The following is a 24,417-nucleotide window of genomic DNA, read 5'->3' on the forward strand; positions in this document are numbered from 1 at the left end:
CTTGTCTGCACAGGCCTACCTCACACAAACTTCACTCTTTCACCAAAAAGTTTCTCAGAGGGAACGATTACACCTTTTGGTAGCGTTATAAATAAGACTGGGTTATAAGAAATTATTAAACTAGAAAATCACTATTTAGTCACCATGGTGATAATTTTTGCATCCACAGATGCTAAAATTAGGGAGTAAACTCATGTTAAACAGGATGCGTGTGTAGGCTCCCAGTAGCTCCCCACAGATGCTTAGTAATTATAAAGGAAAACAATAATTACGATGGAAGAATTTGCCAGATGCCACCTTAGCCCTACGATCAACAGTAGCTCGTCAGCAACGGGGGCCTCCTGCTGCAACATAGGAAGCAGAACACAGCCCCCCTCTGTAGTCTTCTCAACTGAAGTCCCTCACCTCCGTTTAACTAAGAGGAGACCTCGGCAAATCGAAATGGAAGGAGAGTTTACAAAGTGGCTGGCCATGATTCTTCAAAGGTGTCCAGGTCCCGGACAAAGGAAATACCGAGGAACTGCTTTCACTGGAGCAAATAAAGAAACAGTACCATCACTGGCAATGTGGGATCCTGGCTTGAATGGAGGGTCCAAAAGGGGGTGCTAGTTCTTTGATTGCTAAAAATGGAATTCTGAGTCTGGATCTTCTCAGTCATTTTTCTGATTTCAAGACTTACGTAAGACGTTAATGTTTGGAGATGATGGTGAAGGGCAGGTACAACTTCATACTATTTCCTCAACTTTTTATAAGCCTGCAAAGTTTCAAAAAGTTTCAAAAATGATCTCCCTATTCTGGTACTTAGAGATACCAGGATCATTATTCAAGAAAATTTTCTCCCCCTTCAGTATTTTTTGATGAGAAAGGTGAACCAGGTCAAAATGTGCATTTTTCTAAGCATGTCCTAGGGTGTGGGGCTATGCGGCCACCCATTCACTGGGGTGGAGGAGTTACTGGAAGAGACAACAAAAGAGACAGGGCTAGGGGGTGTGAGGGAAGAGGAGGTAAGGAGAAAACATCGGAGACTTCAGAGTTTCTTCCTGAGCGGCATGGGGAGGCGAGGCTACCGTGAAGCGACATTCTGAGAGACATTATATGAAGACATTAAGAGGCGGAAAGAGACCAGGAGATTAATAAATGCATTGCCGACTTGGTATACATGTGCTCTTGGCATCTGTGGGTGAGGCTGAAGTGGAGACTTCATAATTGGTTTTTTATTTTATTTTATTTTTCTCTGAATGGTGTTCTATGCCGGGATCCTCAGGAACAGATCTGGATGCAACCTCCTAATTACTTACTTTTCTATTGCTATAATAAAAGCCCATGACCAAGGTAACATATGGAAGGAAGGATTTATTTGGGATTGAGGTTCCAGAGAGATAACAGTCTACCACCATCACAGCCGGAAACTGTGCTGACAGGCAGACATGGAGGCCAAAACAGCTGAGAGCTCACATCCCTGAGCCACAGGCCGGAAGTAGAGTGAACAGGAATTGGAGCATGCCTTTTAAAACTGCAAAGCCCTCCTTTAGTGACACACTTTGTACAGCAAGGCCACACTTCTTAAGCCCCCCCCCCCCCACCAAATAGTACCATCAACTGGGGACCAAGTTTTCAAACATCTGAGCCTCTGAAGGACATCTTCACGTCAACCATCACTGACCCTTTAATGGTGACTGTGCTTTGTTTGGAAGACAGACTGAAGAGCCATTTACCTGGGAGCCATTGGCATTATGATTGACAACTGGCTTGAAGAATAACCAGAGAGAAAGAGGGCTCTGCAAGCTCAAGCACTGTAGTCCTCTCACATAGCCTCCTACTGTTGGACACACAGTAACTGTGACCAGGAAGAGGGGCCTTCATGCTGCTCACAGGTCATCTTTGTTTGCAGTGTTCATATGCTTCTTCCTAATCATTTTCAGGACTGGAAGCCAGAAATGAATCTGAAAAGTGGTAAATAGAAACTGGAATCATTCTAAATGCCTCTGCTACAAACTTTGAAAAGCACAGAAAACAGCCTTGTGGGCTTTCTTGGTCTTTCATTGGCTAGAACTGTTTTCCAGCTGTGAATGTTGTAGGTGCCTGAAAACAGCAACGCAAATGATTCTTGGCTTGACACAAAAGTGAATTTCTCCATCTACACACAAGTGGTTCCTCCCATCCATCCTTGAGAAAGATCTAGTTTGGCACTTCAAAAGCAACTTTACTTTATTATTCTGATGACCTGAATATGAGACTGTTTTGAACTTTCTTTGAATTGGTTGCAGTCTCTTATTTTTTTTCTCACTAGTAAATAAACCAAATAAAATGAGTAATGTGTACAGGAGGCAGATAGATAGATAGATAGATAGATAGATAGATAGATAGATAGATACATACATACATACATGGATAAGTAATAGATGATAGATAGATGATAAAAACATAGATAGATGATAGACTTAGCAGAGAATGAGCAAATTCTTTAAAGTTACTAAGTGCTAGCTGTTTCCTTCCATGTTTTTACCTTAACTTTGGTGTAGAAAGAACAGCCAGTACAAAAGCTCTTCCCAATAGCCAACTACAAAATACTGGACTCAATAGGTTCCCTCAGTCACATAGGAGTTGGTCTCCTGATGTGAAACTGTAGGATGTTTTGAAAACCAGTGTCATTTGCCTTTCAAACTCAGCATTAGCTTAATTAGAGGGAGAGCACCACCTTGGTCTTACCTTTTTAAAGGACAGGCTCAGTTTGCTTTCAGCTTCTCCCAGTGGTTGCTTTGATCTTTTCTCCAGGAGCTTTGCATGGAGGTACTGGATTCGCTCCCTCTCCACTTCCGGGTAGAAAGATACTGACACTAGAATTTTAAGCTGCATCAGCATGGAAGACAACAGTCCTAGCACTGTTAGCATTATAAGAATAACACTGAGAGGGATCCAAGTCTCAGACATGCTGAGCTGTGGCTTTAAAATGCAGCTGGGTTCGAACATAGATATGTTGAAGAAAGAATCATGAATGACTCTTTGAGTTCCTCGCTTCTAAAATGAAAGAATAAAACAATCAATATATATGCCATCTTTCAATCTGTCTCTGTCTTTCTACTTCCTTCAAACACACTATTTTCCTGCAACTATTTCAGGGAGCTATCACTAAGGTAGCTGTAAGCCGAGTGATGATCCCATGCCTTCCTTGCACAGGAGGCAAAGGCAGGCAGATCTCCGAGTTTGAGGCCAGCTTGGTATCCAGACTGAGTTCCAGGACAGCCAAGGCTGCACAGAAAAACCTTGTCTCGAAAAACCTAAATAAACAAACAAACAAACAAATGAAGTAGCTGTCTGTCAAATCTTTCTGTATGCATCATGGTTGAGACAGAGGCAAAAAGATGACTTTTATCTATAAAAGTGACAGTGCTTTCCAAAGTGGATTTGAGGAGAGAAGCTATTCAGTAGAGTTTGTCTGCTCTGCCTCTTCTTGTTGAGCCACATGCACACAGAAATGTTAGGTTCTGGGAAGGCAGAGAACAATGCCTTAGCAAACATAGCCATATACCCATTCTTAATGGAATACTTGGGTCTTTACTTAGGGAACACAAGTAATAAAAGATGGGGGAGTCAGGTCAAATGGAAGAGAGAACTGGTTGGACGGCCATTCAAGTCCCAGGCATAGCCTTTGGGTAAGGACTAGCTCCCCTTTGTCAGACCACAGAGCTAAAAGAAGTTCAGACATTGAGCCATAGTCTCAATCAATCTTATGGAGTTAGGGAGAATTCTTCCTCTTTAGAATATGACATAGGAGGACATCTTGACCCACACCACTGAAGGAGCCTAAAAGTCTTGTTGAAGGAGGCTTTGAAAATAGGGAATTTTCTGTCTTCTCTGGGTGTTAGACAAGGTTTGAAGGCTCGAGAACAAACCTATTGTTCAGCTGATGACACAAAAGACAGAAGATGACATTGAGCCACTCAGCTCAGCCTCCCCACGTGGACAGTGCGTGCTGAGTCAGCTCTTTCTCTCCTCTGACCTGGGAAAGTCATTTACTCTCTCGGTGGATTTGTTTTCTAATTTGGTAAAGCAGGAATTAATGGACCAGATCCTGCCCATGCATAAACTACTCCCAGTGTAAATTAAACACCTTGGGGATGGGGCATTAACCTTACTGACTGGAATACTCAGTGAGTTATTATTACCCTAGTGCCACAGAGCCCTGGGGCCAAGAAGCAAATGATTTCTCAAAAGGAAAAAAAAAAGTGATCACACCCAGTGAACATCACATCTAAGAACTAAGTTCCAAACCTGGGACCTCTGTACAAATGCCAAGTCATATTTGTGCTTAAGCAGTGAGAGACATTTGGGTAGCCTCTCTTCCCGTTTTATTAAAAAGACAGTCAGTCTACAATTAAATGGAGATTTCAGTCCCCAGAGCAGAGGCATGCACTCTTTTCAATACGCTGGAAGAAACAAACACATCGATTGAGTCAGTGATGAGCAATCCTGCAATGGGAAAACAGTGGGGGTTCAGGCTGGGAAGAAGCTATTTAGCTGAGAAATCTAACTGGGGATTTGCAGTTGGGAGTTGGTTGGCGCTTCACAAAGATTGAGTCAACATTTTTATATGGGCTTGGTTCAGGGCAATGTAGAGACATAGTCACTCTTTCAAAATGCCAAGCAATATCCGAAATGAGATCCTGATGGTTTAAAATTATGTTTACTTCTTTTAAGTAAACAATTTGCTGAGATGGGATTGCTTGCCATTGATGGGAGGCACACCCTGCTACCAGACTGTCCTGGAAAGTTAATGCAGCCCGGTCAGGATTTGGCCCATGGGATGTCTCACTGAATAGGAACTAGGGTTATTTTTACTTAAACTGCCCACCCATCCAGGCTCAACTTGGATCATTTCCCATCTTTATTTAAAACATTAGTCTAAAAGTGTATGACAGTGGAAGAGAAATAAACATCGGCAAAACCTTGTAGCAATGTGTCTCTTCTTGTCTTAATTTCTATTTCACAAATCTGCAGAAATAGAGAGGGCAAGGAGCCTTCAAGAGCATCTTGGGATAAGGGCAGGGCATTGCCAGTCACGCGGAAGGAGGCTAGCTGCTGGCATGGTCTCCTGGGCACAGCAGAAGAAGCTCAGGAGATGTCACAGAAACCTTGCACTCATATCTGACCCATCATCCAACATCTGGCTGCTGTTAGGAGCATGGAACAGTGGCCTCTTCCACTGGCATATGAGTTCTGCCATGGAGCTAGCATGGTCTAGACATTATTATGTCCTTGGTACTCAACAGTGTCCAAAGATGAATTTTATGGGAAAACAGAACTTACACACACACACACACACACACACTCCAGTCTAAATCACTGAGAATTCACCAAGCAGGCATGGATGTTTGATACTGGCTGATAGAAGAATACATGAGAGGAGCAGAAGAAGAGGAATGGGGACAACTGGTTGGGGAAAACAGGAAGACTTTGGGGAGAGTGAGGTGGAGAGAGGCCTTTTGCTTCGGGCTTCTTATTTAGCATCCTTTGAAGCATGTCTTCCATTATCTGTCCGTTCCAAATATCTAGAGCAACAGGGAACCTTATAATGAAGTGAATTCTACAGGGGCAGCAGAGAGCTCCAAGTAATCAACTCTAAGATGAAGCTCATGATTTGGAGGGCAGGGTGTGCTGGACCGGAGGAAATGGAAGGGGATGCGCGGATGGCGCAGGAGGATTTGAGGCACTCAGAAGCAGAAAAAGGGAGAATGAGGTCCAGAGTGGCCATTCTCCCCAGCATCTTGATAAAGAGAGGGCAAGTCAGGCATGCGGAGACAGCGGAGACAGTGTTTACACTGGCCTGCCAAGTGTACCTAACTCCGGCACGCAGCCCCATCACACACACACACACACACACACACACACACACACACACAGTCCACCTGGTTCAACTCTATAATTTCCAATGTTTAAAAAAAACCAGGCAAGTGTCTGATATTTTCCAGATCCTGTGAAATGTTAACATAGTCATATATGTACAGGAAAAATGGAAAAGAAAAGCAAAAGGCTATGAAGTAACCCCTAGTTTTCTCTACTAGCACATGGCTGTCAAGAGGAGAGAGAGAGGAGTTGAGGAAAAGCCAGATTCTCCACAAAACAGGGAACAGCGGGTCCAAGATAGACACTGTCTTTGGGTGACTAAGATTCTCACAGAAGCTTCTGGGGGCGGGTATTAAAGGGGTTCTCAGTCTTGGCTGCACAGTGGCATTACTTGAAATGGAGCTGGAAAAAACCCATCGAATTCAAGTAAAGTGTATTCTTTGAAGATTCTAAAGAGAAGTATTCCCTTCCCTGTCTCTTCAGCTCCACCATGACGCAGCCCTCCATGCCAGGCTGAGAAGGTCTTGCTTTCAGACCCTAAGCCACCATGACACTGCCCTCCATGCCAGGCTGAGAAGATCTTGCTTTCAGACCCTAAGCCACCATGGCACAGCCCTCCACGCCAGGCTGAGAAGGTCTTGCCAGAGTGTCTAGACTGCAGCTCACCTATTCGGCAATCACAAGGAGTGTTTATGAAAATACTCTCCCATTCAGAACAAAGCACTATCAAATGAGACCTGAAACTGTCTACTGATAGAAGTTCTACACACACACACACACACACACACACAGTGGTAATCACTGAGCGAAGTTGTGTTTTAAAAAAAACAGCTAAGGTGTGTGTGCGCGAGGCATTTTAACGGGTTCCTCGACATCCGCTACTGAGGTTGAAACCCTGTTAGGCTGATAAGGGCTCAGGCTACAAGAGCAACTTCTGAGACAGAAGAGTTTGAAACCTGTCTGCTCAAGTCTTGACAGTGGAAGGAAGTCAAGCTACAAGCCCTGCTTCTTATGCCCCCTTGAGACTAAACTCAAAGTTTGACCCCAGCCACAAACTTATTCCCACAAGCCAAGGCTTGCTGACTGTAAGTCCTGAGTCGTGGAGCTGGTGACACTCTATCTAGGAGAAAGCTTTTAGCTGAGACGTAAGTCAGACACCCGGAGATGGAGACATTGTGGGGTCACCCTAATGTGACCATGTTAAAGAGGGACATAGATGTTTTCACAGCACAGAGACGTGTGTGATACCACCACAAACCAACGACTGCTCCTGGCCAAGTGAAAGTAGATGAAGCAGAGTGAATTTCCCCTACTTTCGGGAAGGAGGATGCTGTGCCAACAGCGCTTGGACTTCAGCCTAGCAATACCGATTTAGACTTCTCACTTTAGAACTGAAAGGGAATAAATGTGCGCTGTTTTAAGACACCCAGCTTGTGTTCATTAGTTAAAGTAGCCACAGAAAAATAACACAGAATTATATTCTAACATTGGGACCTAATTTAGCCCATACCTATTGGGCTCCTTCTGTGTGTCAACACCAGGATCTGAGGACACCACCTGACTTGAGACGTCCCAGCGTTTTTTCAAGGCCTACCAATAAGAAGCCCCATTGCACCATGGGAAGTGCCTGTGAGCCCTACCTCCCCAAGCAGTTTCAAGTGAACCTCCAGCCCGGGCAAGCTTTGGAACTGCTTGTTAACGGAGGAAATGAGTCGATACAGCAGATAATCCACAGCTGCAAACAGCAACCACATATAGAGATAGGTCAGGACAGGCAGGAAAAACAGCCCTAGGTTCTTTCTCTCTTTAGAAGTCAGCTGCAAAGACGGGATCGTGATGTAGTTCTTCCTTTCCTTCTTACTCAGCGGAAGGACACAGGGCCTCTGCTGGTGCCTTTCCTTTTCGTCAAACTGAACAAATTGTTTGGTGATATAGACATTCTCATATTTCTGGCCATGAGGACCCAGGAATCGCTTCATGAAGAGGCCAGTGCTGAGAAGGATGAGCAGGAGCCCGGTGAGGGCAAGCAGCTTCTGGCCCAGGGATGACAGAAGTTCTGTCATAACCACCATATGGTGCAGGACACCCAGGACTTCTCCCTTAGTGTCATTCATATGAGCCTCCAGGGCACGGCTGGGACTGAAAAGAGAGATCACTAGAGTCTGGTTCCAAGAAACAAGGTCATCAAATACATTCAGCGGGGTGGCAAGGCCGGAAATCCACTGGATGGCTTCAGTATATCGTTTTAAAAGCGGAAAGTGTATTGAAAGGCTTTTTGCCCTTAGGTTGCAAGTCATGCTGTCTAGGAGACATCTGAAGTTATAAAAAATATTTTCCACATGTCCGAAGATCACTACCCCTGTGCCAGCAGCAATCAAAGTGTTCCTACCTTCACGGAGGCCGCAAGAGAGAAAGGTGAGAAGAAGGAAGCATCGTGCGTGTTTGGAACAGCACAGAAAAACACAGGTGACCATCCAGACAACAGAGAACACGGCGATGGATGGCAGGACCCAGTAGAAGGCTGCTGAGAGGAAACTTGCTGAAAGCAAAGCTACAAAACAACAAATTCCCAAATGTTGGAGGAAGTCCGGCCAGCCAATGCTTCCTGGAAACACATAAGTCCTCCAAATCCTTAGGAAGATACTAGTACCCAAGATCTGGAGCTTCATACTCCTGGTGGCCCTAGATATAGAAAAGAAACCAAGTTCAGAAATTAACTAGAAGTCAGATGGCGGACTAGCTGTGAATACACATAATAAATATAGTGTGTATTAAAGATTTATATACATAAATGATATATGTTTATATCTAATGATATATATCATTACCCCTCCCTCTGTCTACTCCTTCTCACTCTTTCCAAATGAAACTCTCACTAAGAAGTGGGAGAAACAATACATCAAGAGGTGAGGTGATGCAGAGAGGTGATGGCACAACCTTTAATCCCAGAACTCAGGAGGCAGAGGCAAACAGGTCTCTGAGTGTGAGGCCAGCCTGGCATACAGAGCAAGATCCAGGCCAGCCAGGGATAAAGAGAAACTCTGTCTCAAAACAAAAAACAAAAAACAAACAACAAAAAACAAACAAACAAACAAACAAAAAAACAAAGCAAAACCAAAAGAACAACAAGAGGTGAGATGTGTGTCTGCATTCTTTGGATCTAGGTTGGCCTTGTGATTGCTTTAGCCAATTAAATGTGGCAGCAATGCCCTTGTACCATGCTTAGGCCTGTGACTCACTTCTTTGTGCTCTACTCTAGACCTACCCTCAGTTGTATTGTGGTAGCTAGTGTCCTCTTGACATGTACAAAAATCATTATAAGCTCACAAGAGCAAAGAACTATTATCTTAGAATTCTTCCCAGAGGTGAGGAGTCTAAAATGGGTCCACAGAGCTGTGATCCTTCCGGAGGGTCAGGAGGAGAACTGGCTGACTTCCTTGTGCCAGGAGTGACAGGCATTCTCTGGGTCACAGCCCCTCCTTCTTCTGCCTCAAAGCCAGTAAGATTGTTTCATCCCTTTCTCTGGCCTCCACATCAATCTTTACCACTTCTAACTCCACCCTTTCTGTCTTCCTTTTCAGAAAAAATGTGTGACATTTTAGCTAGTCTAGAGAGTTTAGGTAGTCTAGATGGTCTAGACCATTCTCACGATTTTTGACTGAAATGTACCTGCAGCATCCCCTTTGCCATGTAGGGTGCGAGGCTTTGGATCACAGACCGCTTCGGAGGATGTTGCTTAGCCCGTCACACGGGATTTTAGCACACCAGCAGCATCTGTCCTGTTGCTTCCCTCAAGTGGACAAATGGCTGCCCAACTGTAAGACAGCCCACCCCCAACCAGCCTTCTGGCTGAACACATACACCTGAAAAACGCTGGGGATTTTTCACTACCAAATTCTGTCCTAGTCCATTTGACAAAAGCAATGGTCCTGCGTCATGGGGCTCTAAGAGTTGAACAAACTTTAGGCTGCCCAGTCAATAAAGTGCATCAGGTAAGAGTACTCGTCAATCAATGGCCATCTCTTTTCTGTGCTCCCGTTTTACAGACCAGAAAGCATACCAAGGGCATCCAACTTGAATGTGGTGTTGGACTGGCGCCTCTGCATTGCTCTTTCCTCTTCAGCCATTGCTGCCTCTGGAGCACAGGTCTCTCTGGAGACTGCTCAGGGAAACTAAGAATATTTAAAGTCTCTAAGTTAATCGTCTTCTCCAGATCTGGGATAAAGTTAAGGTGTTAGGAGGTGCTACTGTTCTGTCAATACGCAACTTAAGTCCATGAGGTATTTACAATGAGTTGGGTTCATTTGGACTGATATAAATAAATTTGAGGTTTTCCTCTCTTGACTGACATAAAAATAATCTAAGGAACACAAATGTGTAAGATTTAATGGGGACACTGAACAGCCTTTAAACACTCTGAAATATATTCAATCTCATGAAAATATTATGAGATGGGACTTATGTCACAGCCTAACACTGTGAGGACCAGCGTGTCCCACCAGGTGTGGTGGCATGAGGTAGGTAGGTGTAATGGCTCCGGGGCATGAACAGCCAGGGGTGAGTGAGGTAAGTGAAAGGCAGAACTAAGGTGGAGGAAACAGATACCATAGGAATAAACACCTGTGGATTTCCAGTGCAGGATACCGAGAGCTTGTAGGTGCCATTCTGAATGGCTCCTTGCAGAAAAGAGACGTGAAGGGAGATTTCATGCTGACGACAGGCTGCATCCATTGCTTTTTTTTTTTTTTTTTTTTTAATTGCTGCAACAAAATTCTTGGCAAAAACAACTTGGTAGGAGATTTTAATGCAGGGTTCGGGGACTTCAGTTCAGGTTTATTTGGTCCCAGGATCTTGGGAAGAAGGTGAGGAAGACAGAAAGGTGTTTCAGAAGAGAGCTGTTACACCAGGCAGACAGGAAGTAGAGCGTGAGACAGGAAATGAGCAGGGATAATCACCCCCAGGAACTCTTCCCCTGGGCCTACTTCCTCAAGCTCAGCTCCCACCCACTATGTGTCCATAGCCTCCCAAAATAGTGTCACCATCTGGAGACCAAGATTCAAATCCTGAGCCTCTGCAGGAACGTCACACACTCACCCCATAAGAGTCACTGTCACGTGAACTAGCTCCACAGAAATCAGTATCCCAAATGTGGGGTCAGCAAGGTGGCTCAAAGGGTAAAAGCAAACGCTTTGGAAGCTTGCTGTACTGGTTGTTTTGTTGTTGTTGTTTTGTTTTATTTGTTTGTTTTTTAGCTTGACACAGGCTACAGTTATTTGGGAAGAAGGAGCTTCAGTTGAGAAAATGTTCCTATCAGATTGACTTCTGGGTAATCCTGTGAGGCATTTTTCTTAATTAGTGATTGATGAAGATAGACATATTCCATGAAAGGGGGCAGTGCTAACCCTGGACTGTAATCCTGAGTTATATGAGAAGAAAGCAGGCTGAGCAAGCCATAGTAGCAAGCCAGACCTCTGTGGTCTCTGCTTCAGTTCCTGCCCTGACTTCTCTTCATGCTGAACTCTAATTTGGACATGTAAGCTCTAATAAGCCCTTTCTCCCCAAGTTGCTTTTGAACATGATGTTTTGTCACAGTAATAAAAGCTCTAACCAAGTCACCCGGCTACCTGAGCTTCGATACCTGGAACCCACATAAAAGTGGAACTCCGCAGACTTGTCCTATGGCCTGTACATAGCAATACGTAGCCACTGCTTCCTCTCTCTCTCCCCCTCTCACACACACACATACATACACACAAATAAAATAAAGTAAAATATTTTTTCATAAGGATTTCCCACAAGAGGGTGTTCTTACTTCATCAGGAGGAAAGGGAATTAAATCAAAGATTGAGGTGGAGACCATGAAGGAACATCATTCTTCACTCCTGCAAGGTTATGTCATTTCAGAATTTGTGTTTGCATATGGCCCCCAAGGAAGAGAGAGGCAACATCACCAGTGGGTCTGTGCTCCCGCTGCCTCTCCACAGGGGGACTTGGTGGACTTTGGGCTACTCCAGAGCAGGTCATCAGCTGTGTCTCCTCAGACATGGACCTGTGCACCTCCTTTGCCATTAATTTTAGAGCTATGGGAGTTGATTCCACGCTGTTATTTGACTGGCTGATCCATAAGTACTAATTGTTACATCAAGGGCACTTTGCAAGACGCCTCCATAGCCCTACCTCACAAGTGCTTTGCATCTTATGCCCAGGAAGCAGAAGCTATGAGCTTTTACTGAAACTTGTTAGCCATCACCCAGGGCGGTGGTACTGCGGGATTCACAGTAGGTTGTCGTGAGCCTCAGATTAGCCATCGCCTCTGCATCCTGCCAAGAGTTCACAGCTCTGGCTTAGTGGACAGGACACACTGCTGTCTGACCTTGTTCCTGCTGGAAACACACCGCGCTTCCGGCCAGTGACTGCTTATAAGCGGATCCAAGTCTTACAAACTCATTTCCACTATCTATTCGTTGGTTTTTGTTTCCTTCATCAAAAAGGTTGACCCTGTGATGTTAGGATGTCTCATCTTTAACCAAATGAGAACACCCAGTTTCAGTTTTTTTCAATTTCCCTCTAAGAGGTCCCAGTTTCCCTTGCCTGCTAAAGTATTAACAATGTGTATTGTAGGCTCCTTTCTGTCTAATTTCCTCTAAGAGGTCCCAGTTTTCCTTGTCTGCTAAAGTATTAACAATGTGTATTGTAGGCTCGTTTCTGTCTCTCTTGCCTTTGCTCTTGTACACCATGTTCTTAATACAGACATTTCTCCACAAGCATGAAACAGACTTACAGACACCTTAAAATTTCAGTATTCTACAATAAAATCTAATATCAATTAACCGAGATCTATGGCTGCAATTTCATCCTGTAAGAGCACGTGTTTGCTCAACAGGCCACAGTCTAGCCCTATCCTCCTTGTCTTTGTGTTGAGAACAGACTGTCACCCAAAGACACCAAAACCTTCAGGGAGAAAGATGGGATGCCTTCCTTTAGTATGCAGCTCAAGGCCTTGGACCTGCCCTGTCCTTACACAAGTATGGTTTGATTTCTTCCCCACCCTTGGCTTATCATTTTTCCTAATTTAGATGGCCTGGCTGAACCTTCTTATTGAAACTTAAGGAGACAAACTTCTCCAGACACCCTGACATTCTCTGGAAATGATGTGCCTTGTCCATGCAACACATTTCTAGATCTTCACATGCCTCCATAAATAATTAAGACTTTCTGGGAGTTGGGGGGTTTAGCTCAGTGGTAGAGCACTTGCCTAGCAAGCTCAAGGCCCTGGGTTCAGTCCTCAGCTCTGGAAAAGGAAAAGGGAAAAAAAAAAAAAAAAAGAACCGAGGCTTTCTATTTCCTGAGCTAGGCGAAGCCTGGATACTCGCGGTCATGGGAGGCTGGGTGGCAAGATGGCTGTGCCGTTAACTGGTGCTAGGATGTTCTCCGTGGTTACAGCAGACTTGAGCAATATCTTTTTGCTTCCCACCATTCTGCTACTCTTTCTTCAGATACCCTGATTCTCTCCTTTCCAAATAGCAGTAAATCAAGTAAAACTGGCTATTTGCTTGTTTCTTTCTCAGAGACTTTGGGGTGAAAATTTCCTGAGTGAATGTCATGGTCAACCAGGGACACCATAACAAAGTGCCTCAGGAAGATGGAGACAGTTTTGGAGACTGGAAGACCATGTTCAAGGTTTCACAGGGTCAAACTTTGGTGAGGGCTTTCCTCCTGGTGTACAGGTAGCTGCTTCCCCTCTGTGAGTCCTTGTGTAGTGGGGGGGGCAGAGGGAGGCTGGGGAGGATGAGGATGGGGTTAGTTGCGGGGTGTTGGAGATCTCTGGTTTCTCCTCCTCCTTTGCCTCCCTTCTCTCCTTTTTATTCTTCCATGGTATACTATCTTTAATCAAGTGTGAAGCCACTCTGTGAGATCAGTCTTGCCTCTCTCTTCAGCCATGGCAAGCAGTTACCTTTTTCTCTTTTAAGGAAGAGAAAGGGAGGGAGCTCCCTGTGGCTCTCATTAACCTTATTAATGTTCTCATTAGAGAGCGCACCACCTCGTGCAGCCAACTTGGGCACACTGGATTCAATCCTTACCACCTTTCTTTGGTGATATCTAACTGCTAAAAACATTGGCTCAGTCTGGCTGATTTTGAGCTCAGTTATCCATCTGCACTTGACCTTCTTGAAGCTCATCATTCCCTCCAGTCTTCCTGCCCCTACTCTTCTTAGCCCACCTCCCAGCCACGCCCTGGAATCACTTTCCTTCCTCCTTTACTCCTTGGGATCGGTTAGGCTTGCTGTAAGCTGATTTCCAGTCTCTGCATCTTGGTCTTTATTTGAGCTCTGCTTACCTCCCCTCCTTTGTGTTTACAGGGCAGAGTCCCTCATCCTCTACATCTTTTTTTTTTTTTGGCAGCTTCTAAAAGCCTACTTGATCCCTTTAACCTATCATTTCTCTTCACTTTGCTTCCATTATCAATAATGCTTATTGCCTGACTCAACAGCCTTGTCTCTCCAACATAAAGAGCTTGCTTCTCGCTTTCACAGCAGCAATTTTCCAAGAGTAATCACTACTTCCTTGCTTTTATGCCTGGCCTACAGTTTGCATCGTGCCCCAGGCAGGCAAACCTTAGCTAGAGTTTACAGCAGAGTGCCACTAGGACACCAACTTCCTTTCACAGGGTTAAGGTGATATTCATAAGACCCAGTGGGAAAAAAAGAAAAGAACAGAGCTGTGGTAAAGACCCTAAGCCAGACCAAATGTGTATCTAACCTGCACCCATGTTCACCTGCTTTTATGCAGAGCTGAGCTGTTGCCGTAGAAACAGGAGCACCATACTTTCCCATCCACCCTGCATGTGTAGCTAGCAAACACAGCTGCCATGGTTTTCTCTGGCACAGTGTGTGTGTGCGTGTGTGTGTGTGTGTACACCTGCTCATAAGTTTCAGTGCATTCAGGTGACCTGTCATGGAATACATGAATCCCTACCTCAACACCCAGAGTCCATTCTGCCCACCTTATGGGAGTCAGGAACACCACTATTCCTGAGGACCATTCTTTGAGCACAAATCAAATCTCACTGTACAAGGACACCTCCTATCTAACCTCAGATACAAGGCACAGTTAGATAGATTAACAAATAAACCCATGAATAAACAATGACAACTTGCAAGCACATAGCCCACCCTGATTGCTCTAGATGGAAGTTCATATGCCCAATGAGGCAGATGGAAGCTTGCTGCTGGAGCGAGGGTAGGAGGGACGGACATGGCTTTCTTTCCTCAGAAGGGCCAGGAGCCTATGACCTCAGGAACTGTGATGTTAGTGATGTTTCCCTTGCGGGCAGAATGCTGGACTGATCTGATACCTTCCACTTTCCAGCTCATTCTTCCACCCTGCTTCTGCACAGAAGCCAATGGCCCAAGCTCAGCCAGCACAGATCATCTGCAGACACCTGAGGGAACACTAGCCCAGAGGGACAATCTCTCCTATCCTCCAGGGCACCTCCAACCAGTTCTGCCTCCAGCTTTCTTCAGGACCTAACATGATGTGAAACTTGTTTGAAAAGAAATTCCAGCAAAGTGCAGAGTAAAATAAAAAAGGTCTGAGGCATGGAGACAAGAGGCCTTCTCTCTAGCTTGCATCTACTCACAATAGGCTGTGAGGCCTTTGATAGGTCCTTTCACTTTGTGGGCCCTCAGCTTGGTCCCCGATGGCCCAGTGGTCTCTGAGTGGCAGATGAATGAGAGCCACAGATGCCTGGAGGGAACATTTTGCAGCCACTTCTGAGGCAGAAATCAAAGCTCAGCACTGAGTGGGACAAAGAAGGAATAAAAGGTGGCAGCTTTCCTTTTTCCTTCCTTCTTTTTTATTCCCTCTCTTTCTGTCTTGTTAAGTTCTTGCAAACTTGTCTTTTGGTTTGGAACATGCTGTTCTCTCGGGCTGCCAAAATAGCATGATCAGGAGCTGTGGCCTCTTCTGAGGTGGAATGAATTCCTCATCTTTCTGCTTTAATCATTCTTGCCTCGGGAAAGCTAGCAACTGCCTTCTCCAAGAATGCAGCCATCATGCAAGAAGAGAGATTAATGAAAGCTGCGGGGTAAACAGAATATCAACTACAGAATGGTTCAGTCCATCACCATGTGCTGCAGAGCTGGGAAGCTCAGAGTTGGCCAGGCTAGGCAGATTTACATAAGCAAACCCCACAAATCAGCTTCCATGCTAAACATAGCCAGGATGCCGGGACACAGAGAGCCACTCTTCCCAAGCCAGGTAGGGCTGCACTACTGTGATTTCAGCAGGACATCCCTGGCAGCCTTTCCTGAGACTATGAGCAGCCAGGTGCCAGCCCTGAAAAGCTGTCTTCCCAATCCTTCGCCACATAGGCAGATGGCTGAGGTAGAAGTCTGGTTTAAAGTTCTCTCTGGTCATGAGGCTTGATTCCAGTTTTCTAGCATATTCTTTTAAAAAGCAATTTTAGAAGCAATATTATTTTGAAAGTTTACTTACAAGTTCCTCTTAGGTTCCTCCACAAATACAAAACATGCCCTTCGGAAGCTCTAAGGCTTAATATAGAGCAGAGAAAGGGGAACCAGACATGAGAAGTTAGGCCACATCACCCTGAATCAATCTATTTATTTCCCCCACAAAGTGACTAAGTCATTTAATGTCATCAAGGGTAAAACCAGTGTGAAGGAAGCACAGATTTCATTCTAGCACTTTCCTTAGAAGACGGTCCAGATATTAACTCTAGGAAAGGATATAATCAAATAGTCAACACAACGAGTTGTGAAACTGGGGGACCCCTTCTCTAACATTCCTCTTTTGTCCTTGCTCACCCCAGGACGTCCACCCAGGTTCCCGGATAAGCATCAGTCAGCATCCTGCCTCGAAGCTACTGCAAGACTCACCAGCTTAGAAACTTAGCTCCCTGGCTAAAAGGACCATTGTTGTTAAGGGTTTTAGAAAAGCCTCAAAAACTATCTAAAAAGCCACTTTTAATATATCTATGACAACATTTATCTTAAATTTTACAATTCCAGGGGAATCCAAGTGTCTCTGGGAAAGGTATTGGTTTAAGTATTATTACTAATAGCAATTTTGATCTTATGACAGTGAAAAGCAGCAGAAACTTCAAGGTATCAAGTCATATTTTCAAAGCTATTACTCATGTGGATTTCCAAGCTCGGCAGTTTTTCCAGAGCACACCTATATATCAAGATATGGCATGATAACACTTTGCAATTAGTCTCCTGATTAAATTACCGTCTTTCTCCCTTCCCAAAACATTTATTTTATTTATTTCACATATGCTCTCTGAACTTCAACAACACCAACAGTATTTCCTGTCTCCCTACAATTTTGGAAATATAATTAATTTTGATCCAACTAATAGATCAGTAGGTACTGTTGAAACTCTTCCAAATGCTGAGATACTGAGAGATGTATAAAAGTTCTAAATTATGATTTTTTAAAAGCTTGTAATTTATTAGAGAAAAAATATGTGTGTTTACCTGTGTCTGTGTGTATCTATCTCTCTATACATATACACAGATATTTTGGGGGCAGGAGAGGTTTAAGGAATTGGCTTATCCAATTATAAATTTGCAATTCCAAAATCTGCACCCACAAATATTTTTCTTTTCTCCTTTGAAACTGTGAAAGTTTCATTCATTTTGATTCAGATCCAGGAAAGAGTTGGCATGGCAGCCCAAGCTGCCAGGTAGCTTCTCTGAAGAATTACCTTTCCTTAAAGACCCCAGTCTTCTATTCTTCAGCTGAGTAAATGAGGCCCACCCATTTCAGAGGTGCTGTATGCAAAGTTTACTGACTCAAATGTTAATCTCATTGTTTAAAAAAAGTCTTTATGATAGTGCACAGAATGTCATGACCTAGCTAAATTGACATACAAAATTAACAAGCACAACCAGATTGGCAGAAGTGGAAAAGAAAGACAGAACATAGAGGTTTGTTTCTTTAGTAGCAGGGAAAAGAGCAGAAATGATCTGGGTCTTTCTGTAGTAGTTATTTACGTGTGGAGACAGTGGCTCAAGGTTCTGATGAGGAGCTGGGCTATAGTGCCCACCAACCATGGTGATCATAACAGAAAAAGACAGGGAGCCGGGAATCAACCAGACAGCACAATTTGGCCTCCCCAACAATAGGGTCACATCCGACTTCAAACTATGGAGTGGACGGACTTTCTGAGGAGCAGGTCTCTCTTTATTGGGTGGCCAGACAGGACTATTTTGTCAGGGGCTGCCTCAGGTTCCTAGAGCAATACTCTTGGGCTGGCTGCCTGTGGCAGGGGAGAGGTGAGCTCCTGCTGGGGGGTGTGGGAAGACAGGCTCTCCAGCCAGGAGCATACATTCACAGTCAAGGAGACTGATAAGGAAGGAGTGAGCAGGGGAGGGCAGAAAGACATCCGGGTTCCAGCTTACAGCAACCTGTTGCTCAGCCCAGAACCTCACTGCAGAGTCCACAGTCCTGGATGCCAATGAGCTAGATCAAAGATGCAGCCTAGTGCATCATACAGGGTGGGAGGAGGGAGAAAGTTGCCTCCTGAGATGAAAAACATAATTAATGGTGTCTTCTAACCATAAAGCCATAAATAGATCAAGGTGGCTCCCTGTATGTGAAATGGAATGAGCGCCAGGAAGCAGGAAGGGGTGCACAGGAAGACACCGTCACAAAAAGGATAAAAGAAGTGTAATGAATTGTTATGTTTATCTATACTGCTGTCTTGGAGGAAGCATGTGACCATATTTAATTGTCACTTCTGAGGAAGGATCTGGTAGTCAAAGGACAGAAGTTGAGCAGGGGACCTTTAAGTGGCATTCTTTTTGGTATATTTTAAATTTTTAAACACATGAACAATTGCTTATTCAAAAACTAAATCATATAACCCCAATAATAACAATAATAAAAGTGATTGGTGGTAAAATAATGTTAATACAGGATTATAGTAATATAATTATATGTTAACTGTATTATGTTTGTGTCTATATACACAAATAATTTACTATAATACAAACGTTAGAAAAAAAACGATAAAACAAGTAGACACAAAGCCACTGGCTGGTAGATGTGGGTTGGTACCTTCATTCCCTCTATAGCTAACTAACATCTATTTCCCCTCCACTAATTACAGGGCTGCTCAGGAGTTTTCTGAGCCCCTGGCTTCCTTGTGGCCTCCGTTGGCCACCACAGGATAAACACCGGGCTCATACAGCCCTAAAAGCTGGTCCTGGGCACGTCTCTGGGGGATTCCTGGGTTAGCCCTGTTCGAGAGGTCCTGGGGCTTTAAGCTGCTTCCCTGCGGTCCAGCTTCCCCTCACGCACATGTGGGAGCCTCTGCTGAGTGGGCCGCTGCTGCTGGGAGGTGAGTCAGACTTGCCACTTCATCCCCACGCTTCTTCCTTTCCAGGAATGAGAGGGGTCATGGGACAAGGAAGTGACTGTTTTTCCCCTTGTTTTTCTGCTGGGTAATACTGAGACTGGTACTGCCAGAGCTAAGTGAGCAGGGCTAGGAGAGCCCTATCACCACTTCCTGTGACCTCCCTCTTAGATGAGAGAAAATCAAGCCCAGCGGGGGGGGGGGGGGAGATTTCAATGTAAACTAAAAAAACCAACCAAACAAACCAAAATAAAACCCACTTGTCTTCAGCTGATCTCAGTAGGTCCATCTACACTTGATTACTTGAAAACAGAATTAGTAGGGAGAGAGAGAGAAGGAAGGAAGGAAGGGAGAAAGGGAGGGAGGGAGGGAAGGGGTGGGAGGAAGGAAGGGAGGTAAGGAAGGAGGGAGAGGGGAGGGAGGAAGGAAGGAAAGAAGGAAAACCACTGTAACTTTCCCAATGTCACTGCCCCTTGGCTGTGGGCACCAAAAGCTGACTCTGAGGGCCCCTGTTGGAACTTCCCAGAGGCTCCACTCTAGAAGAAATATGACTTCGGCTCTATAGATGGAAACACATCTTGCCAGGAGGCAGGGACTCTGGAAAATTGCTAATAAATTGCTACTGCCTGCTTTAAAAGGATCGATAAGATAAGCCTAAAAATGACTGATGGAGGGCCTCATGTTTTTAGTATTGATGGGGGACGTGGCGCCCAGTGGCTGGGAACAGTGTCTGGCTAGGCCAGGGCTTGCCCACTCACTCCTCCAACAAAACCTCCAACAGCTCCATTCACTGCCTTTAGACCTGTAGGTGAGTGTTAGCATTGAATAAGGAAGTTATTTGAGAGAACAAGGTATCAGAGAAACTGCTTTCTTCATGTTTGGAACAATGAAGGTTTTATTTACAAGAGTCTCGCGGGGCATCATTAGAATACAGTGCAGGTTCATTGGGGCTGCACCAAGACAGAAAGGAACCCAGGCGTGCAGATGGCTCCGCTCTGTTGCAGGCCTTCTCTGCTGCTCTGAGCTGTGTCCAACTGGACATCTTGTTCTTGGAGTGCCTCTCTCTCCTCAGCAGGTGGTCCCAAGGAGGACAGCTGGACCCTGCAGTCCAGTGGATACTTTAGGGGAAGTGGGGTCTCCTGTGGACTCACCTCTCCTCCAAAGGCCGACCTTCCATCATCCAAGAGGGAGGCACCAGGCATCCATAGCTGAGCCTTGAATCACCAATTTCTATTCCTCTTCTCATTATCTGGCTGCCAGTTATGTAGCTGTAGCAGCAGAGAGGCCTCTAGTGAGCTCGGGAGTCTCATTAGTAGAGACATGCCTCCCATCAGCCCGCAGGAGTTCCCGTTCGTGGGCCCACCGTGTAACATGACTTCCCGTCCAAGTGTCTCTGTGCTCATAGAAGCTCCCACATTTGCCTCCTCAGGGATCACCCCAAAAGAGATTCCACTGCCTCTGTAAAAAAGCAAGTCTCTGAACAAAAGTTGCCTGAGAGGGCTGCCCAGAGAGTGGGTTCTGTAGCAGCTTCAGTCAGGGACTTAATCTTTGGACAAGTGATTAGGGATCCCTGGCTAGCTCCTCTGCTTTCTTCTCCATGTGCCCTTTGGTGCTGTGTTCTTTTCTGCTCCAGGGAATTCTTATTTTTGCTGAGTTTGGCAAGCTTACATACAGAAAAGACTAGGACCTGAGGGAGCTGTAACTACAATGGGCCTGACCCCAAACACTCCTTAGATCTATGCCTTGTCAGCCTTGTCCACCAAGGAACAGCAGCTCTGTGCCCCTGACTTAACCAGCTCAACACTACTGCTCCTTGACAATAAGGCAGAGCACAGGCCTGCACAGGGCCTGGCAGCTTGACAGTAGGAGGCTTCAAGCACAGACAGGAGGCTGGACTGAGCACAGCCTTCTACTTTTCAGGCCTGCACCAGCTTGCCAAAGTCATTTGCAAAGTCTCTTTTGTGCCCTCAGACTTTGAGCTGGCATTTTTATCTTGCTGAGCAGCCATAGACTAAGGCAACATGCTACGAAACAAGTTTTTTTAAAAAAAAAATATAAAAGGTAGCTGCTAGAAAGAGTTGTGTCCTCCTACTTGGGGACCTAGCTCCATGGGGGCAGATAGAAATGCTTCACATAAGCAGGGAAGCAAGGCAACTTAGAAGTCAGCAAGGTACAGTTTGGCCTTGGGGCTCCTTGCCTGCCAATGGGCACAGCATTGGTCTAGCGCGTTCCTAGCCCTAACATCTTTAGGGGACCTGTCATCATCAGTTGGCCTGAAGGTGGCAGCTCTTCCCAGATCTGCAGTGCACTGGGAATTTGCTTTTCTGAAGCCCTTTAAAGTAGGCCAGCTTCCCTCTCCCAGCCTGGACCAAATCCAGCATTTGCAGATTATGAAACAGCCTCACTTCTGTTTTCGGAGATTTGTTGGTAGAACCATCCCCACCGCCCACTGCTCTGTGTTGGGATGGCACAGAGCAGGCCCTGGAAGCAGGGCAAGCCTCTGGAGGGCAGCACAGGATTCTGGGCAAGCCTGGGAGTCAAGCTGATGTGATATAAATGAATGCTTGGGTACTTGCCAGGCCTGTGGTCTTGGCCCAACGTCTAAACCCATTTGAGGAAAGTCAGAATAGCTATGACTTCCTTTTGGCCCTCCTACCCTTCAGCCTTCCTCATAAAATTGCTGAGTCACGAGGCCAGGTGATTTGAAATAGTATGGATGGAGCCTGTGAAATAATGGAGGCATCTGCCAGTCCAGCAATTATTCTAAGTTGGCATCCAGTGTAGCAGGGGTTGATAGCCACAGACCATACACTGCAGTGAGATATTGTGCTTCCACGGCTGGGCATGCTGGGGACGTCAGCTCCAGCCTCTGCATCCTGGCATATCCCAGGAGGGTCTGATAACAACAAAAACAACTTCAGCTAACCAGCTAACACTGACACTAACTATGTGCCCATTTTGTCTAATGATCTGTTTAGTGATAATGGCCCTGTATTGATGTATTGTAGTGACGAAATGATGAAACTGGGGTATGGAGAGGTTACACTACTTGTCCAAGGTTATACAGCAAATAGGGAGTGGTTCTCAGATTCAAACCCAAGACAATCTTTCTTGGCTCAAGAGCTGAACAATGGTGACCATTAGTGACACAGTGAACATCACCTTCAATACAGGCACGAGGCAGAATCCCAGAGGCAGATTTCTGTGCCCCAAGCTCACCCTCCACCCACAGTGTAACATGTCATTCAACCATCAGCGCAGAATGGAAACTTTGGGGTCCAAGTGACAGGTGCACAAAGCTATAGGAAGCCCACTGTGGAGGCCAGAGTGTCTGAAGCCACAGTGAGATCATTCCCAGCTTGCCAGGCTCCTTCTGGACCCCTCCCCACACACCTTGGTTATGCCATCCTACTCTAGCCCTTAAATGAGTCAGTGCAGCCCCTAATAAGACAGCAGATCCTGGAGGAATAGCAGCAGCAGCAGCAGAATGAGCACTCAGTGCCTTGGAGAACTACACAAACATTAGAATGGAAATTAAGCTGGAGAAGAGATGGATTGAAATGGACTTTGGAGACTTTTCTTTTCTCCACTCCTTAGATTGCTCTTCAAGGGAAAAGTAAACAGTAACAGAAAATAATTGTTCAAGTAGTGAAAGATGCTGCTTTCCTGCTGGGAGCCTGGCTTTCTGGCTACGACTGCCTCCCAGGGCTCCATTAGTTTTGAAGTTTGGTGTCATGTCCGTGCCTGGGTATCCAGGATCACTTCAGCAGACACTGTGTGTATAATGTGGGCACTGAAAGGATGCATTTCTACATCAGTAACCTTTCTGGGGTTCCTGGGTGTGGGCGTGGGTGTAGCCATATGACCTTAGCTCCAACAGTTAGAACCATTAGTTGCCTCCTGGGACAGCCCAAGTTCTACCTGGGACTTTTATAAACCTCCAGAACTTCCAAGGCCCCTTTAGAGTAGAGGAATCCAGTGTCTTCCTACATAGCTACAGCAGCCATTTTACTGTTTAGCTCATCCTCTGCCTGCCTGTCCCTGTTCCTTCCCTCATCCACTTCCATTTAGTTCCCATCTGCAAAGTAATGATTCATGGGTAACGCCAGGGGCATGTGGAGGTTGGACGCATAATTGTATTAAGACAATTTGACAGGACCAAGCTTTCTGTCTTCTATTTCTGTCTTGTTCGACATCTACCATGCCATGTTAATGGTTGAAATAAATGTGAGGAAAGGATCCATCAGCTCTTTCTGGAAGCAGGAGACAGCACAGGGTGTCAGGTGGCCTGTGCTCACACCCAGAAGGAGATTTATGACTTACACTCTTGACTAATAAGAAGTCTGCCCAGACTTAGAGCGACCAAAAACTTCTTTTTTGGTGTTGTCTGACTTAGAGTTAAATTTATTGAATTTAATATTTTATCTCAGTATCAAATCATAAGGCTAAATGGGGCTTCAGATGGCACCTCTCCAGCCCTGGCTCTTGTGAGTTGGCTTTCCCCGTGAACCTCTGCTCTTGTCTTCACCTGACCCAATTACATTTATTTGTTAGTTATGAAAAAGTTAATGTTGGGAAAGTCAGGGTCGCTGGATGAAGGGTTTGACTGGCATGTTGGCCCTTTAGTCAGGCCATCTGTCGTGGATCAAGAACTGAACGTGATTGCTGTGCACCCCAGCTTCTCTGCTCTCAGGAAGAGTGTGAGTTGAAGAAGTATTATGGCTGCCACAGAGGAGCTCACAGAGAACACAGAATGAGGAAACAAGGTGGCCACTTGTGTAAAGAAAGCCCATGGCAAAGAGAAACAGTGAAGACCTTGTCTGTCACCTGTGTGGTATGGCTTGCGTCATTTGAGCTGTGACACCTGAGGTCTGAGGCATCATTAGAAGTGTAGTTTATGCTGGAGAAGCCTAGGCTTAGAGAACTTCAGGGTCTTCTCCAGTGCCGCATGGAGAGTTGGAATCAAATGGGATTTTGTTTTTAGCTAAGGGCTGAACCCGGAAAAATGGCTAACAGTGATGCCTTGCTGCTGGTCCCTGAGGGACACAGTCAGCCTAAAACTCACTGATGGAGAGAGAATGGAGCTCCTCTGTTCCCTTCTCCCCTGGCTCCCACAGTGCACTTCTCTCTGCCTCCTTTGGGAAGGGTTTTCTCCTGAGGGGTTTTAAGGAGAAGTGATGCCCTTGACA

At 45.4% G+C, this 24,417-nt stretch overlaps 1 protein-coding gene across 2 annotated transcripts; it reads right to left on the minus strand.

Annotated features, from left to right (window-relative positions):
• Positions 1 to 1,333: 1,333 nt before the first annotated feature.
• On the minus strand, positions 1,334 to 20,507 carry Dcstamp (dendrocyte expressed seven transmembrane protein). Of its 2 annotated transcripts, none has more exons than XM_060389522.1 (4): positions 20,380 to 20,507; positions 7,485 to 8,526; positions 2,710 to 3,018; positions 1,334 to 1,943 (listed from the first exon to the last, which is right to left on the minus strand). In XM_060389522.1, the coding sequence occupies exons 1-4, from the start codon at positions 20,472 to 20,474 to the stop codon at positions 1,869 to 1,871; spliced, it is 1,521 nt and encodes a 506-aa protein (XP_060245505.1). In that variant the 5' UTR covers positions 20,475 to 20,507; the 3' UTR covers positions 1,334 to 1,868. The 2 variants fall into 2 exon arrangements, with proteins under 2 accessions (XP_060245505.1, XP_021512137.1); XM_021656462.2 differs by lacking the exon at positions 20,380 to 20,507 and adding an exon at positions 16,342 to 16,430.
• Between the last annotated feature and the right edge of the window lie 3,910 nt (positions 20,508 to 24,417).

This window comes from Meriones unguiculatus, chromosome 8 (assembly GCF_030254825.1).
Source record: "Meriones unguiculatus strain TT.TT164.6M chromosome 8, Bangor_MerUng_6.1, whole genome shotgun sequence".
In the NCBI taxonomy this organism is placed as follows: domain Eukaryota; kingdom Metazoa; phylum Chordata; class Mammalia; order Rodentia; family Muridae; genus Meriones; species Meriones unguiculatus.

What these genes read in the sequence shown, in the direction of transcription:
- Dcstamp (XM_060389522.1), bottom strand. Translation starts at nt 20,474, where the DNA reads ATGAGAAGAGGAATAGAAATTGGTGATTCAAGGCTCAGCTATGGATGC. An exon ending in ACTTGAAACTGCTTGGGGAG is followed by an intron (nt 3,019 to 7,484) that starts GTAGGGCTCACA and finishes CTTTCATTTTAG; the next exon opens with AAGCGAGGAACTCAAAGAGT. An exon ending in TGAGCCTGTCCTTTAAAAAG is followed by an intron (nt 1,944 to 2,709) that starts GTAAGACCAAGG and finishes ACCACTTTTCAG; the next exon opens with ATTCATTTCTGGCTTCCAGT.